The 14485-nt window shown below is 43.8% G+C and overlaps 1 protein-coding gene across 1 annotated transcript in view; it reads right to left on the bottom strand.

Moving 5' to 3' along the window:
* Nucleotides 1–14485, bottom strand: part of SMYD4 (SET and MYND domain containing 4) — a 75987-nt gene that overhangs the window by 33059 nt on the left and 28443 nt on the right. Inside the window, exons 4-5 of the mRNA XM_049782651.1 lie at nt 7190–7279; nt 1258–2410 (exon numbers count right to left, since the gene is read on the bottom strand). Of these exons, the coding sequence (XP_049638608.1) occupies nt 1258–2410; nt 7190–7279 (1243 nt within the window). The remainder of the gene's footprint in view (nt 1–1257; nt 2411–7189; nt 7280–14485) is intronic.

The raw sequence follows: 14485 nt of genomic DNA, 5'->3' as shown, positions 1-14485 counted from the left end.
CGCTCAGAAATTGCCCCTGGCTTGGGGGGACCATATGGGACACCGGGGGATCGAACCGCGGTCCTTCCTTGGCTAGCGCTTGCAAGGCAGACACCTTACCTCTAGCGCCACCTCGCCGACCCCACTGTATAGATTATTAATTTGTATGTCTTTTGTTAGTAGTGGAAACATATCCAGTAGTGCTTGGAAATCAAACCCAGGGCTTTTACTGGAATCACAATCCCACCCCTCTCTTATTTTTGGAGATGGAAACATGGGGGCCACACCTTGTGATACCTGACTTGGCCTTAAGGTTAGGAGCTTGGGCCTGACAATGCAATTCTGCTTAGACCTGGTGGTGCTGTAGGTCACCAGTTTTGTTTTTGTTTTTGTTCCATACCCAGCTGTGCACAGAGATAACTCCTGGCTCAGCACTCAGGAACTATCCTTGGCGGGCTACAGGAACCATATGGGATACTGGGAATTGAACCCAGGTTGACTGTATGCAAGGCAAACACCCTACCAACTGCACTATAACACTGGCCCTCACGGTTTTTTTTAAATCCTACCCCTCCAGTTTTTTAAATACTGTTGTCTTTGTTGTTGTTGTTGTTCTTTTTTGGATCACACAGCACTCAGGGGTTACTCCTGGCTCTATGCTCAGAAATTGCTCCTAGCAGGCTCAGGGGACCATATGGAATGCCTGGATTTGAACCACGGACTTTCTGCATGCAAGGCAAATACCTTACCTCCATGCTATCTCTCCGGCCCTATGCTGTTGTCTTTTATCATTATTTCTCTTTAAACATTAGCCAAGTCAAGGGCTTGGAGAGATAGTACAGCAAGTAGGGCACTACCTATTATGAAGTGTACCAGGTTCAATGTCTAGCAACCCATATAATCCCCCTGAGCCCTCCAGGAGTGATCCCTGAGCACAGAGTCAGGAATAGATCTTGAACAGTTTGGGTGTGGCCCAAAAAAGCAAAAACAAAAAATTAAAAAAAACAGTAGCCAGGTTAAAAGAATAACACTGTGGGGATTCAGGGAGTTTCCTGGAAAAGCACCTGCTTCGGGTGCATGAAGCAATGAGTCTATCCTCAGAGCTACCCAACACAAGAACTATCCTGGGGTACAATTAAATGTGCAAACTCTGATGTGCTGCCACCAAGCATGTGCAGCCCTGGACAAGGACTGCAACCAAAATGTGTGTCAGCATGACAGCCAAACGTGGTCAACCTCGGATCATCACAACACAACAATAAAGAAATTCCCTCTTACCTGTGTGTTGTATGGACGATATTGCCTGGGCATTACACTGTAGCTGCAGCATGTGTCTCAGCATGGCCTCCCCCAACAGTGTCAGCTTTGGGCACAGCACCAGAGCCTCTGCTGCTTCCAGTGTGGAGGGTTTCAGACCTGTTGTGGGGGCTTCTACTCTGGAAGCTGCCAGCTGCTTACACAGAACAGAAACACTGAAAGCACACAGGAATTTGTGCTCTGGGCTATGGTTTTCAGTATGGGGCAAAAGGTTAAAGACAGCATTATAGTTATTTTTGTACTTCCCATTAATATCACATCCAGGAACTGGCATCTTAACTCCTTCGTCATTTTTCTTGCTCTCTCCCTGCAGGTGAGAACTGAGTGTTTTGATCAGATTCTTGCTTTCAAGCAAACAGCTGTCCTTGTTATGAACTTCACTACCAGGTCTCCTTATGTCTCTGCCAACTTCTTCAAACCTAGCAGAAAGAGTTGACCTCAGGGCAACGTGGCAAAAGATGCCGAGTGTGAGAAGTAGATGCCCTAGGGAACACTCTACACTGTGGTAGAGATTCCAAGCCTGCTGCAGACATTCTTGGCTACAGTACTTGACATAGCTGCAGCCATTGCAAGGTACAGTGGCTAAGGTGTGCTTCAAACATCGGTGACAGTAAAGGTCTGCATTGGTAACTCTGGTATCAAATTGACCATCTACGCAATGCTGGAGTTGAAGCATTTCTCCAGGGTTAAGGACACTCACAAAAGCCTCCTCCTTTACCAGAATCTGTCCTGGAAGAATATCTTTGGTGGCAACCAGATAGCGGCCTTTTAAAGGGTCTGTACATAAGCTGACAGACGATGAGGCACTGGAAATTTGTTCGTTCTCTTCCCTGAGATCCAGATCCTCACAAGCTTTTGTTAGAGCTCTTGGAAAGGTTTCTGGGAGATTTTCTTGTACCTTCATTTTTAGATGAGAAAGGTTTCTCTGCAGAGACTGGGAAGCTGCTAGGATTGGCTTAGCAGTAAAGTTATTTTCAAGCTCATGGATGGTCTGGCTGGCTTCCTGTGGTCTCCTGAGAGCCACTAAACATTCTGCCTTACGCAACATCATCTTGGGTTGCAATCTTTCTGGATGACCATGCCTCTGGGCTCTAATGATATCTTCGAGACATGTCTGCAAATAGAGAGGAGATGCCAGAATGAGATTTGGCCTTCACTTTCAATGCCTATTGCAAAATCTTAACAAAGGGGCCAGAGTGATAGCACAGTGGTAGGACATTTGCCTTGCACACAGCCAACCTGGGACAAACCCAGGTTCAAACCCCAGCATTCCATCCAAAAGCCAAAAGACTTTGTTTGTTTTTTAGGCCACACCTGGTAGCACTCAGAGGTTCTCTTGGCTCTGCGCTCAGAAATCACTCTGGCAGGCTTGGGGAACCATATGGGATGCTGGGAATCAAACCCATGTCCATCCTAGATGGGTCTCGTGCAAGGCAAATGCCCTACTGCTGTGCTATCTCTCCAGTCCCACAAACAAAATCTTACCAGAAACCTATAGAATAGTTAAAAATTATTAAATAATGAAATAACCATAGTCACAAACTTTTTTTTTCTGTTTTCGGGCCGCACCTGGCAGTGCTTAAGGGCTTTCCTGGCTCTGTACTAAGTAATCACTTCTGGTGGGCTCTGAAGACTATATGGGATGTGGGAGATGGAATCTGGTTGACCATGTGTAAGGCAAGTACCTCCTCCTATTGCTCCAGCCACCACAAATTTATTTTATAAAACATATCCTGTCATGTGACCTTCTATTTAGGGCTCGTACTTTTGTTTGTTTGTTTTGGAGCCATATGCAGTGATGCTCTGAGCTCACTCCTGGATCTGGTCTCAAGAATTAATTCTGGGGGCCAGAGAGATAGCATGGAGGTAGGGTGTTTGCCTTGCATGCAAAAGGATGGGGGTTCAAATCCCGGCATCCCAGATGGTCCCCCGAGCTTGCCAGGAAGTGATTCCTGAGTGCAGAGCCAGGAATAACCCCTGAGTGCCGCCAGGTGTGACTCCCCAAAACAAAACAAAACAAAAAAGATTTAATCCTGGCAGTGCTTGGGGGACCATGTAGGATCTAACCTGAGTTGGCTATGTGCAAGGCAAGAGTCCTACCTGATGCAACCCATTATTTTTCTTTTTGGGTAACACTGCATCAATCCAGCTCCCCCCTTTTTTCAAATAATATCTTTATTCAAGCACCATAATTACACGTTTGTAGTTGGGTTTTAGTTATTAAAAAAAGAACATCCCCCTTCACCAGAGCAACCTTCTTACCACCAATGCCCCCCAACTCCCTCTTCCCCCACCCCCTGCCTGTATTCGAACAGGCATTCTATTTCTCTCACTTAATACCATTGTCATGATAGTTGTCAGTGTAGTTATTTCTCTAACTGCACCCACCTCTCTTTGTGATAAGATTCATATCATGGCTGGTCCTTCTAGCTCTCATCTCTATTGTCTCTGGGTATTATTACAATAATGTCTTTTATTTTTCTTAAATCCCACAGATCAGTGAGACTATTCTGTGTCTATCTCTCTGACTTATTTCACTTAGCCTAATAGTTTCTATGTCCATTCAGAATAGAAAAATTTCATGACCTTATATCTCCTGACGGCCACATAATATTTCATTCTTTATATGTACTACAGTTTCTTTAGCCACTCATCTGTTGTCGGACATCTGGATTGTTTCCAGATTCTGGCTATTGTAAATAGTGCTGCAATAAATATAGGTGTGCAGAAGGCACTTTTATATTGTGTTTTTGTGTTCCTAGGGTATATTCCCTAGAGTAGTATAGCTAGATCATATGGGAGCTCAATTTCCAGTTTTTTTAGGAATCTCCATATTGTTCAGCTCCTTGTTTCTCCTATTCATGGTGCCTGAGGAATCCATGAGGTGTCAGCAACTAAATTCAGGGCTTCTGCATGCAAAATATGCATGCCAATCATTTGAGCTACATCTAGTTGCTTACTATGTGATTTTTTTTTCTGGGTGGGGGGCACACTTGGAGATGCTCAGGGCTCTTCACTCAGAGATCACTTCTGATGGTGCTCAGGAGACAAATATGGGAAGCTGGGGATTGAACTCAGGTCAGCTGCATGCAAGGCAAACACTCTACTTGCTGTACTATCTTCCTGGTCCCACCTACTATGTGATCATTTTTGTTGTTGTTTGGTTTTTGGGTTGCCCCTGGAGGGCACTTAGGGGTTACTCCTGACTCTATACCCAGAAATCACTCCTGGCAGGCTGAGAGGACCATATGGAATGTTGGGGATCGAACCTGGGTCTGTCCCTGGTTGGCCACGTGCAAGGCAAATGCCCTACTGCTGTGCTATCACTCTGGCCCCTTTTATGTGAATCTTTTTTTTTTTTTTAAGTCATAGGTATGTATGTATGTATTTATTTATTTATTTGGTTATTGGGGCCACACCTGTTTGGTGCTCAGGGGTTACTCCTGGATAAGCACTCAGAAATTGCCCCTGGCTTGGGAGACCATATGGGATGTCGGGGGATCGAAACGCGGTCCTTCCTTGGCTAGCGCTTGCAAGGCAGACACCTTACCTCTAGGGCCACCTCACCGGCCCCTTACTTATTTATTTTTTATTTTTGGGCCACACCCGGTGATGCTCAGGGGTTATTCCTGGCTCTGCGCTCAGAAATTGCTCCTGGCTTGGGGGACCATATAGGATGCCAAGGGATCGAACCGCGGTCTGTCCTAGGCTAGCGCGGGCAAGGCAGACGCCTTACCCCTTGCACCACCGCTCCAGCCCCTATTATGTGATCTTTTAATGAAAAGTTTATTAACATTTTTAGGTCATTCTGTTTAATTGTCTAGTTTGGGGTGTGTGTTTGTGTCATCCACCACAATGGTACTCAGGAGTTACTCTCTACTCTGTGCTCATGACTTCTCCTTGTGGTGCTCAGGAGACCATGTGTTACTAGGTGTCGAAATTTGTTTGGCAGAAAACAAGAGAAGTACTTAATCCTTTGTGCTATTCTTCCACCCCATAAATATCTCTGTTTTCAGAAGGGGGAAAGGTTTATAGATAACAGAATTATAGTACAATGGTGAAAGGGTAGACTCAGAAATTAGCAGACCTGCATTTCCATACTAGTAATTTCCATTACTAGCTCTATGACCTTGTGCAAGTTATTTAGTTTCTCAATCTTAATTCTGACACTAAAAAAAAAAGAGGTCTGGGGCCGGGAAGGTGGTGCTAGAGGTAAGGTGTCTGCCTTGCAAGCGCTAGCATAGGGTGGACCTCAGTTCGATCCCCTGGCGTCCCATATGGTCCTCCCAAGCCAGGGGTGATTTCTGAGCGCATAGCCAGGAGTAACCCCTGAGCGTCAAATGGGTGTGGCCCAAAAACCAAAAAAAAAAAAAAAAAGAGGTCTAATAACATTTCACAAGTAATTTTAAGAATGAAATAAGGCAGGGCTGGAGAGATAGCATGGAGGTAGGGCATTTGCCTTACATGCAGAAGGATGGTGGTTCAAAATTCCGGCATCCCATATGGTCCCCCGTGCCTGCCAGGAGTGATACCTGAGCGTAGAGCCAGGACTCCTGAGCGCTGCCGGGTATGACCCAAAAACCAAAACCAAACCAAAACAAATAGTGAAAAAATTTAGAACCTTAAATATTATTAGCAACATGCCTCACAGTTGATCTTGTCACTGAGAACAGCTGAGCCACAGACAGTTCTTGTGGTGCTCAACCCAATGTTTGCTTAGGAGCAATAGCACAGCGGTAGAGCATTTGCCTTGCACATGGCTGACCTGGAATAGGCCCGGGGTTTGATCCCTGGAATCCCATAAGGTTTGGTTCCCAAATCCTGACAGGAATGGTTTCTGAGCATAGAGCTAGCAGTAACCTCTGAGCACCATCAGGTGAGGCTCAAAGCAAACAAACAAAAAATAACAAATTTGGGGGTCCAGAGAGATAGTGTAGTGGGTAGGATACTTATCTTGCACATAGCCAACCACAGCTAGAACCTGATACCTCACTTGGTACCCTGAGCACTGTCAGGAGTAATCTCTAAGCTCAGAACCAGGAGTAACCCCTGAGCACTGTTGAGTGTGGCCCCAAAACCAAATAAAATTAAACTGAAAGAACAAAACTCAAAAACCCCAAAACCAAATTTGAAAGAATATCAATTTGCTTTCAAGTCAATCAATCACAGTTTGGGCCCATTTTAGTGTCCTGACCCACACAATGGTCTATTCAGTGGTCAGCAACCTGTGGCTCGCAAGCCACATATGGCTCTTTACACTTTTTTTTTTTTTCCGGCCACACCCGTTTGATGCTTAGGGGTTACTCCTGGCTAAGCGCTCAGAAATTGCCCCTGGCTCGGGGGGACCATATGGGATGCTGGGGATCGAACCGTGGTCCTTCCTTGGCTAGCACTTGCAAGGCAGACACCTTACCTCTAGCGCCACCTCGCCAGCCCCGGCTCTTTACACTTTTTTTTGTTTTGTTTTGTTTTTGGGCCACACCCGGTGATGCTCAGGGGTTACTCCTGGCTATGCACTCAGAAGTTGCTCCTGGCTTGGGGGACCATATGGGACGCCGGGGAATCAAACTGCGGTCCGTTGAAGGCTAGCACAGGCAAGGCAGGCACCTTACCTCTAGCGCCACCGACTGGCCCTGGCTCTTTACACTTTTAATTTGGCTCTTCTGTGTGCCGGGTGGCAGCTCCAGGAATCAGGACTCTGCTCCTAGCCTTTGTCAGTGCGCGCCCTGTGTGGCTCTCAAAATAAATTTTTTTTTTCCAAATTAAATTTCAATTGTGGTTTTGGTGAGATTTGGCTCAGTTTAAAAAAAGGTTGCTGACCACTGGACCTCGTCCATGAGTGGTCCCATCATAGGCCCCCTTCCAACCTTAGAAGGGCCCTCCTGATACTCACCTCGAACTGACCCAGGTGGAAAAGGGCTGCAGAGCGATTGGCAAAGCACAGTGAAATGTGTTCAGTGTTAGGCCTTGAATGTGCCACTCCCTGCAAAATAATGTACTGGTTAAATGCATGAATGAAAACTAGCATCTTTAGAGGACTTCCTTCTAAAAATAGAGACTTCATCACTAATGCCTGCATGAAACTGGGAATTACTGCATCTCCTTGAGCATTTCATTTTTAGTTACTTTAGAAAAGCTGTGAAGAGCAAGTAACATAATAAATATTCAACGTACTGTGAAGACAGCGGCACCTGACACAGTTTTAGATATAAATAACATTAAAGGTAGATGAAAGAGGAAAATGTTGTAAGCATAATCTACATATAACAAAGCATAAGTAGCACAGACACATTTACAAAAAAGATCTAGTGGCATATGAAAAATAGTTACTTCAAATATAGAATAGAAAACAAAAGCAAAAGAGGGTCATTTTTCTACTACCAAATTGCAAGGATTAATAATAATAATAATGTTGGCATCTTAAATCACTGGCAAAACCATGGATTATTATTTAATAAAAGAATTGGAATAATTTGGTAGCTCACTGGGTAAAAATAAAGTTGGCTCTATAATAAACCTTTAATTTGGATAAATTGCTAATGGATCAAAATTTTAATGTGGAAAGCAAAATTATAAACATACTATAGGAAAATACAGGATTAGCATAAAATCATATTGAACTGAGAATTCTCTTTTTTTTTTTTTTGGTTTTTGGGTCATACCCGGCAAATGCCCTACCTCCATGCTATCTCTCTGGCCCCAGAATTCTCTTTCTAACTATGATACAAAATCCAAAGGACAATTTGGCTTAATTAAAAAATTCAAGGAATAGGGATAGTTTAAGGATATTATCTCTTACCTTGCACATGGCCAACTTGGGTTGGATCCCCAGCATTGTGTATGGTCCCCCAAGCTCCACCAGGAGTGCAGAGCCAAGAGTAAGCCCTGACCTCACTGAGTAGCTCAAAACATAAACTCCTCCAACCCACCCCAAATCTTTACCAGGGGCCGGGTTGTGGTTTAGCTGATCATAAACCTTGCAGAGTTTTTCAAATCCCAATTTGAAAAAGGAGGAATAAAGGATGGGGCCGGCGAGGTGGCGCTAGAGGTAAGGTGTCTGCCTTGCAAGCACTAGCCAAGGAAAGATCTCGACTGCGGTTCGATCCCCAGGCGTCCCATGTGGTCCCCCCAAGCCAGGGGCATTTTTTTTTTGGTTTTGCCCTTGGTTTGTGGGGACCATATGGGACGCTGGGGGATCTAACCATGGTCATTCCTTGGCTAGCGCTTGCAAGGCAGACACCTTACCTCTAGCGCCACCTCGCCAGCCTCCAGGGGCAATTTCTGAGTGCTTAGCCAGGAGTAACCCCTGAGCATCAAACGGGTGTGGCCCGAGAAACCAAAAAATAAATAAATAAATAAATAAAGGGGGCCGGCACAGTGGTGCTAGAGGTAAGGTGTCTGCCTTGCCAGTCCTAGCCTTGGACAGACCGAGGTTCGATTCCCCAGTGTCCCATATGGTCCCCCAAGCCAGGAGCGACTTCTGAGCGCACAGCCCGGAGTAACCCCTGAGCGTTACCGGGTGTGGCCTAAAAACCAAAAAAAAAAAAAAAAAAAGGCGAAAATTATTTTTCTTGGTTTGGGGACTCCCAAGAATTGCTCAGGAAGCCTGCAGCAAGGGATACTACCCCAGATATGTGATTGGGCAGTATGAATCTGAAGAGTCCATGTCTAGCATGGTGATGCAGAGCTGCTCAGACACAGAGAAACTGAAGGTCACCAGGGACACAGGTGGTGATGCTGGAGAAATCATGTAGTCCAGGGACAGAACTCAGGGCCTCTGTGTGCAAATCATGTGCTCCAGCCCTAAATATCTATATCCCTAGAGCCTAACTCCACCTTACATTATTTACAGAGAAACCAATAAAAGCATTATTAAAGCATAAACCATGAACTGCAAAAGACCAGGAAGAAGGTTTAGTGGCACATGAATGCCTGTGCTGAGACCTGAGTTTGAACCCTGGCATCTCATGACTCCTAGAATACCTCTGGATGTTAGCCCTGAAGCTCATGAAGCACCAGTGAAGTGACCCTGCGGTCATTAGCATTGTAGGACCTGAGATCTCCATCTCAGTCCCTAACATTGAGGACTACCAAGTATTGTTGGAAGTGGCTGTCAGCACTGTTTGAAAAGCCCCCAAACAAAATTAATGAACTGGAAAAACTATCTGTAAAGCATAGCAGAGGCAAAGGGTCCTTTTCTCTACTTTATAAACAGTTTCAATAAATGGATCAAAATGACAACCAATAATTCTACCAAAGAACAAATAAATAATTTGAACAAATAGTGCTCTTTTGATTTTGGGTCACACCTAGTAGTGCTCAGGGTTTTCATTTGGCTCTATACTCAGGGATCACTCCTAGAAGGTTTGACCATATGTGATGCCAGAGATGAATTCAGGTTGGCTGAATGCAAGGCAAGTGCCTTACCCACTGTACTACTACTACCCTGTCCCTGAACAAATAATTCTAATGAGAAACAGAAATAGTTCTCAAACTTAAGAGAAATGCTCAATCTCATTAATATGTTATAAAAGGTAAATTAAAATTCTGAGATATAACCTTTATTTATTTATTTTTTGTTTTTTTTTTTTTGGTCACACCAGCAGCGCTCAGGGGTTACTCCTGGCTCCATGCTCAGAAATCACTCCTGGCAAGCTCAGGGGATCATATGGGATGCCGGGATTCGAACCACTGACCTTCTGCATGAAAGGCAAATGCCTTACCTCCATGTTATCTCTCTGGCCCCTGAGATATAACTTTTAACTTAACACAATTATAAAGAAAAAAAACTGATAGCACAATGGGTTGACAAAAGTAGGATAATGGGCATTCTCAGATGTTGCTTATGTTAGGCAATTTATCTATCTATTGATCTATATCTCTCAATATGTATATGTATATATATTGTTCTATCTGTATCTCTCATTACCCAAGAATTCTTCCACTAGAATTTTTATAGGACATTGGCCTTGTAGATATGAACAAAGTAATATAACTCAAAGCTTTTTATCTCAAAATTACTTGAAATAGTAAAAGCCTGAAAACAACTAAACAAAAAATATTGCTCCATAGGACACTGTGAAATAAATGATTGCATACTCATATAATGAAATGTCAGAGAAGGAGGAAGGTCTTTCTATACTGGTGCAAAAATGATCTTCAAAGTATCATTAATTGGGGGTCAGGAATGTAGTTCAGTGGTAGAGCACCTGCTTTGCATAGACCCTGGGTTCAGTTCCCAGCACCACACATAAAAAAAAGTGAAAGAAGGGCCTGGAGAGATAGCACAGCGGCGTTTGCCTTGCAAGCAGCCGATCCAGGACCAAAGGTGGTTGGTTTGAATCCCGGTGTCCCATATGGTCCCCCTTGCCTGCCAGGAGCTATTTCTGAGCAGACAGCCAGGAGTAACCCCTGAGCACTGCCGGGTGTGGCCCAAAAAACCAAAAAAAAAAAAAAAAAGTGAAAGAAGAGAAAGACATTGTTATATTTTAAAAAGTGTGCCTGGGGCTGGAGAGATAGCACAGCGGTAGCAGTAGCATGTTTGCCTTGCAAGCGCTGACCCAGGACCAATGGTGGTTTGAATCCCGGCATCCATATGGTCCTCCGTGCCTGCCAGGAGTGATTTCTGAGCAGGAAGCCAGGAGTAACCCCTGAGCATCCCCGGGTGTGACCAAAAAAAAAAAAAGTGTGCCTGACAGTAGGGCCTGAGTGGTGGCGCTAGAGGTAAGATGTCTGCCTTGCAAGCTCTAGCCTAGGACATAATGCAGTTAGATCTCCCGGCGTCCCATATGGTCCCCCAAGCCAGGAGTGACTTCTGAGCCTGTAGCCAGGAGTAAACCCTGAGAGTCAACAGGTGTGGCCCAAAAACAAAACAAAACGAAACAAAACAAATTAAAAAAATGTGCTTGACAGTATGTGTGTATATAATGTTTATAGGTATATGTGTGTTGTCAGACCATATACACAGTGCCTGCATCAGCACATGTCCCCTGCATCTCCTCTTCTGAGATGTGTACTTTTTTTTTTTTGGTTTTTGGGTCACACCCGATGGTACTCAGGGTTACTTCTGGCTCTGCACTCAGAAATGGCTCCTGGCAGGCTTAGAGGAACATATGGAATGATGGGGATTGAATATGGGTTGGCAGTATAAAAGCAAACAACCTACATACTGTGCTATCGTTCTGGCCCCAAGACATGTACTTTGATACTTGGATACTTTCTCTTTTGGGGGGATGAGTCACACCTGGCAGCGCTCAGGGGTTACTCCTGGCAGGCCTGGGGGTCCATATGGGATGCTGGGATTTGAATCAGCATCCTTCTGCATGCAAGGCAAATGCCTTACCTCCATGCTATCTGTCAGGCCCTGATACGTGGATACTTTCATGCTAGGATGTGTCCTGAGGCTCTCTTATCTTTGGAGAAACCAGTGTTCTCTCTTAGAGAATTTTTCTTTTTTTCTTTTCTTCTCCCTCCCCTTGCTCAGAATTTCCAAATAAAAACATGATTTTACCTTCCATACACACAAAATGTTAAAAGAATGTTATTGAAAAGAATGTTATTAGGGGAAAAAAGTGCAATGCAGAGTGGGATAGAATCTATATATACACACAGAAATGAATATATAATTATTATAAACAAATACATAAATATTAAAAATATTCACATACATAAGTGTCACTAGAAAGGGATGTTTAACACTGCTGGCAGCCTCTAGGAATGGTAAATAAAGTGGGAAGAAAGGTGGCTGAAGATGAGGAAGTAAATTATAATGTGACCCTTCCTAAGCAAATATGTAAATATACTTTCTATTCAAAAACAGAAAAAAAAACCAAGAGTAAAAATGAACCTGGGATGAACATATGACTGAGCAATATCAAAGGGTTGAGCACATGACTGGAGCAATAGTACAATGAGTCAGGTATTTGCCTTGCACACAGCTGACCTGAGTTTGATCCCCAGCATCCCATGTAGTCTGCTCAGCTGGCTGGGAGTAGTGCCCCTGTGGCCCACAACACCATTGGGTATGGTCTAGACACAAAAACAAAAACTAAGAAATAAAAAGTGACAATAGAAATAATAATGCCAGTACTGGGGCCAGAGAGATAGTACAGTGGTAGGTCATTTGCCTTGCACGCAGCCAATCCAGGACAGATCCCGGCATTCCAAATGGTCCTCCATGCCTGCAAAGAGCAATTTCTGAGCACAGAGCCAGGAGTAGCACCTCTGGGTGTAACCCAACCCTCCCCCCCCCCAAAAAAAAGCCAGTACTGCTTAGGAAAAAGAGAATTACAGTTCTTTTTTGTTGTTTTGTTTTTGTTTTGAGGCCACACCTGGTGGTGCTCAGGGATTACTCCTGGCAGGCTCTGGGAACCAAGAGAGGGCAGAGACAGAACCCTGAGCATGCAAGGCAAACGTCCTGTGGCTGGGAGATTGCTCCAGCCTCTGGAGAATTACCCTATACTCTTGCTAGAAGGGATGTTAACAAGTGAGCATCAGGTACAGAGGTCTTAAATATATGTGCATATATAGTCAATTGACCCAGCGATTGCCTTTCCAGGAATTTATTCTAAGGAAATCATCAAATGTCTACAAATATTTACACAGGAAGATGCTTGCTTGCAGCTCTATGAGTCCAATGTTAAATCAAGGAGAGTTCTCTGTACATGAACACTAAGCCAGGCAGAAAAAATCACGTTCTAGTGGGAAATTTAGTAACCTGAGAAAATGGTCAGAATAAATTGTCGAGAGGAAAAAGTAGGTTACACAACAGTAAGTGCAGCATTATCTCAATTTTGTAAAAGAAAATCATTTTCCAAGGAAGAAATCTGGCTGGCTGGCTAGGAACATAAATGTTAACAGTGCCTATCATTGGTTATGCAATTTCTTTCCCAGTCCTTATGTTTCTATTATCTTAAGTATACACATATCACACCTATAATCAGACAAAAACAACAAATATTTATTTCGAGAAAGGAAGAAAATCACAGGCTTACAGAAAATTGCCAAGTGTCATCATCACCTAAACACTAGTTTGCAAGAGAGGGAGGCTCCCTTTCCTTTCTAGTCACAAACCTTAACTTCTTTGCTTTTAGTTTTCACAACACGTTTTTTTTCTTGAACAAATTTCTATGCAATTGTATTCAATTATTTATTTTTGGGGGGGCACATACCATTGGCTATGGCTCCGGGGTTATTCCTGGCTCTGCACTCAGGATCTACTCCTAGTGGGCTTGGAGGACCAACTGGGCTCCCAAGGATCAAACCAGGGTTAGCTGTATTCAAAGCAAGCACCCTACCCATGGTTCTACCATTCTGGCTCCCTTTTTATTTTATTTTTTATTTATTTATATTTTTTGGCTATACCAGGCTGCACTTAGAGATTACTCCTGGCTCTGTACACAAAAATTAGTTGGCAGTTTCAGGGGACCATATAAAATGCCAGGGATCGAGCCTGATTGGTCCTATGCAGCGCAAATGTCCTACCTGCTGTGCTATTGTTTTGTTTTTGGGTTTTTGTTTTTGTTTTTGTTTTTGTGCTATTGTTCTGGCCCTCTGGCCCCGTTTTTTGAGAGACCTCCTTCCAAGACCTTTTGTTTTGATGATGGGGATCAAATTAAGCACCTCACACATTTGAGGTGTGCACTCTAGTACTGACTCCACACATACTTTAACATGCAGGAGGTCTGGATTCAATTCCTTGGCACCATCCACATGGTGAGTTACTCTCTTTTCTCTTATCAATCTGCCTCAGGTTTATCTAATTATTTGTCCAGGTTCTAGAAAACTCAAGGGGTAGATAATGAGATTTATTTTTTGTATTTTGACATTGCTATAAAATAGGGCAAATTACTAATTAAAACAGATTTCTAAAAGCCAGTATTTTCCCTCAAATACCCCAAATCTAGCTCAAAACAATTCTAAATATCTGCTGACAACTTTCAAAATGGAGTTCAGGGGCTGGAGTGATAGCACAACAGGTAGGGCATTTATTTGCCTTGGATGCAACTGACCCAGGTTTGATCCCTGGCATCCCATATGGTCCTCTGAGACTGCCAGGAATGATTTCTGAGCATAGAGGCAGGAGTAACTCCTGAGCACTGCTGGGTGTGCTCCTGCAAAAGAACTCAAAATGGAGTTCAACTGGATTGTAGTGATATGGCTTATTTTCCTTTTTTGTTTTTGGGCCACC

This window comes from Suncus etruscus, chromosome 1, assembly GCF_024139225.1.
Source record: "Suncus etruscus isolate mSunEtr1 chromosome 1, mSunEtr1.pri.cur, whole genome shotgun sequence".
Taxonomy (NCBI): domain Eukaryota; kingdom Metazoa; phylum Chordata; class Mammalia; order Eulipotyphla; family Soricidae; genus Suncus; species Suncus etruscus.
Note: the sequence above shows the minus strand (reverse complement) of the source record. Positions and strands in the feature narration are given on the sequence as shown.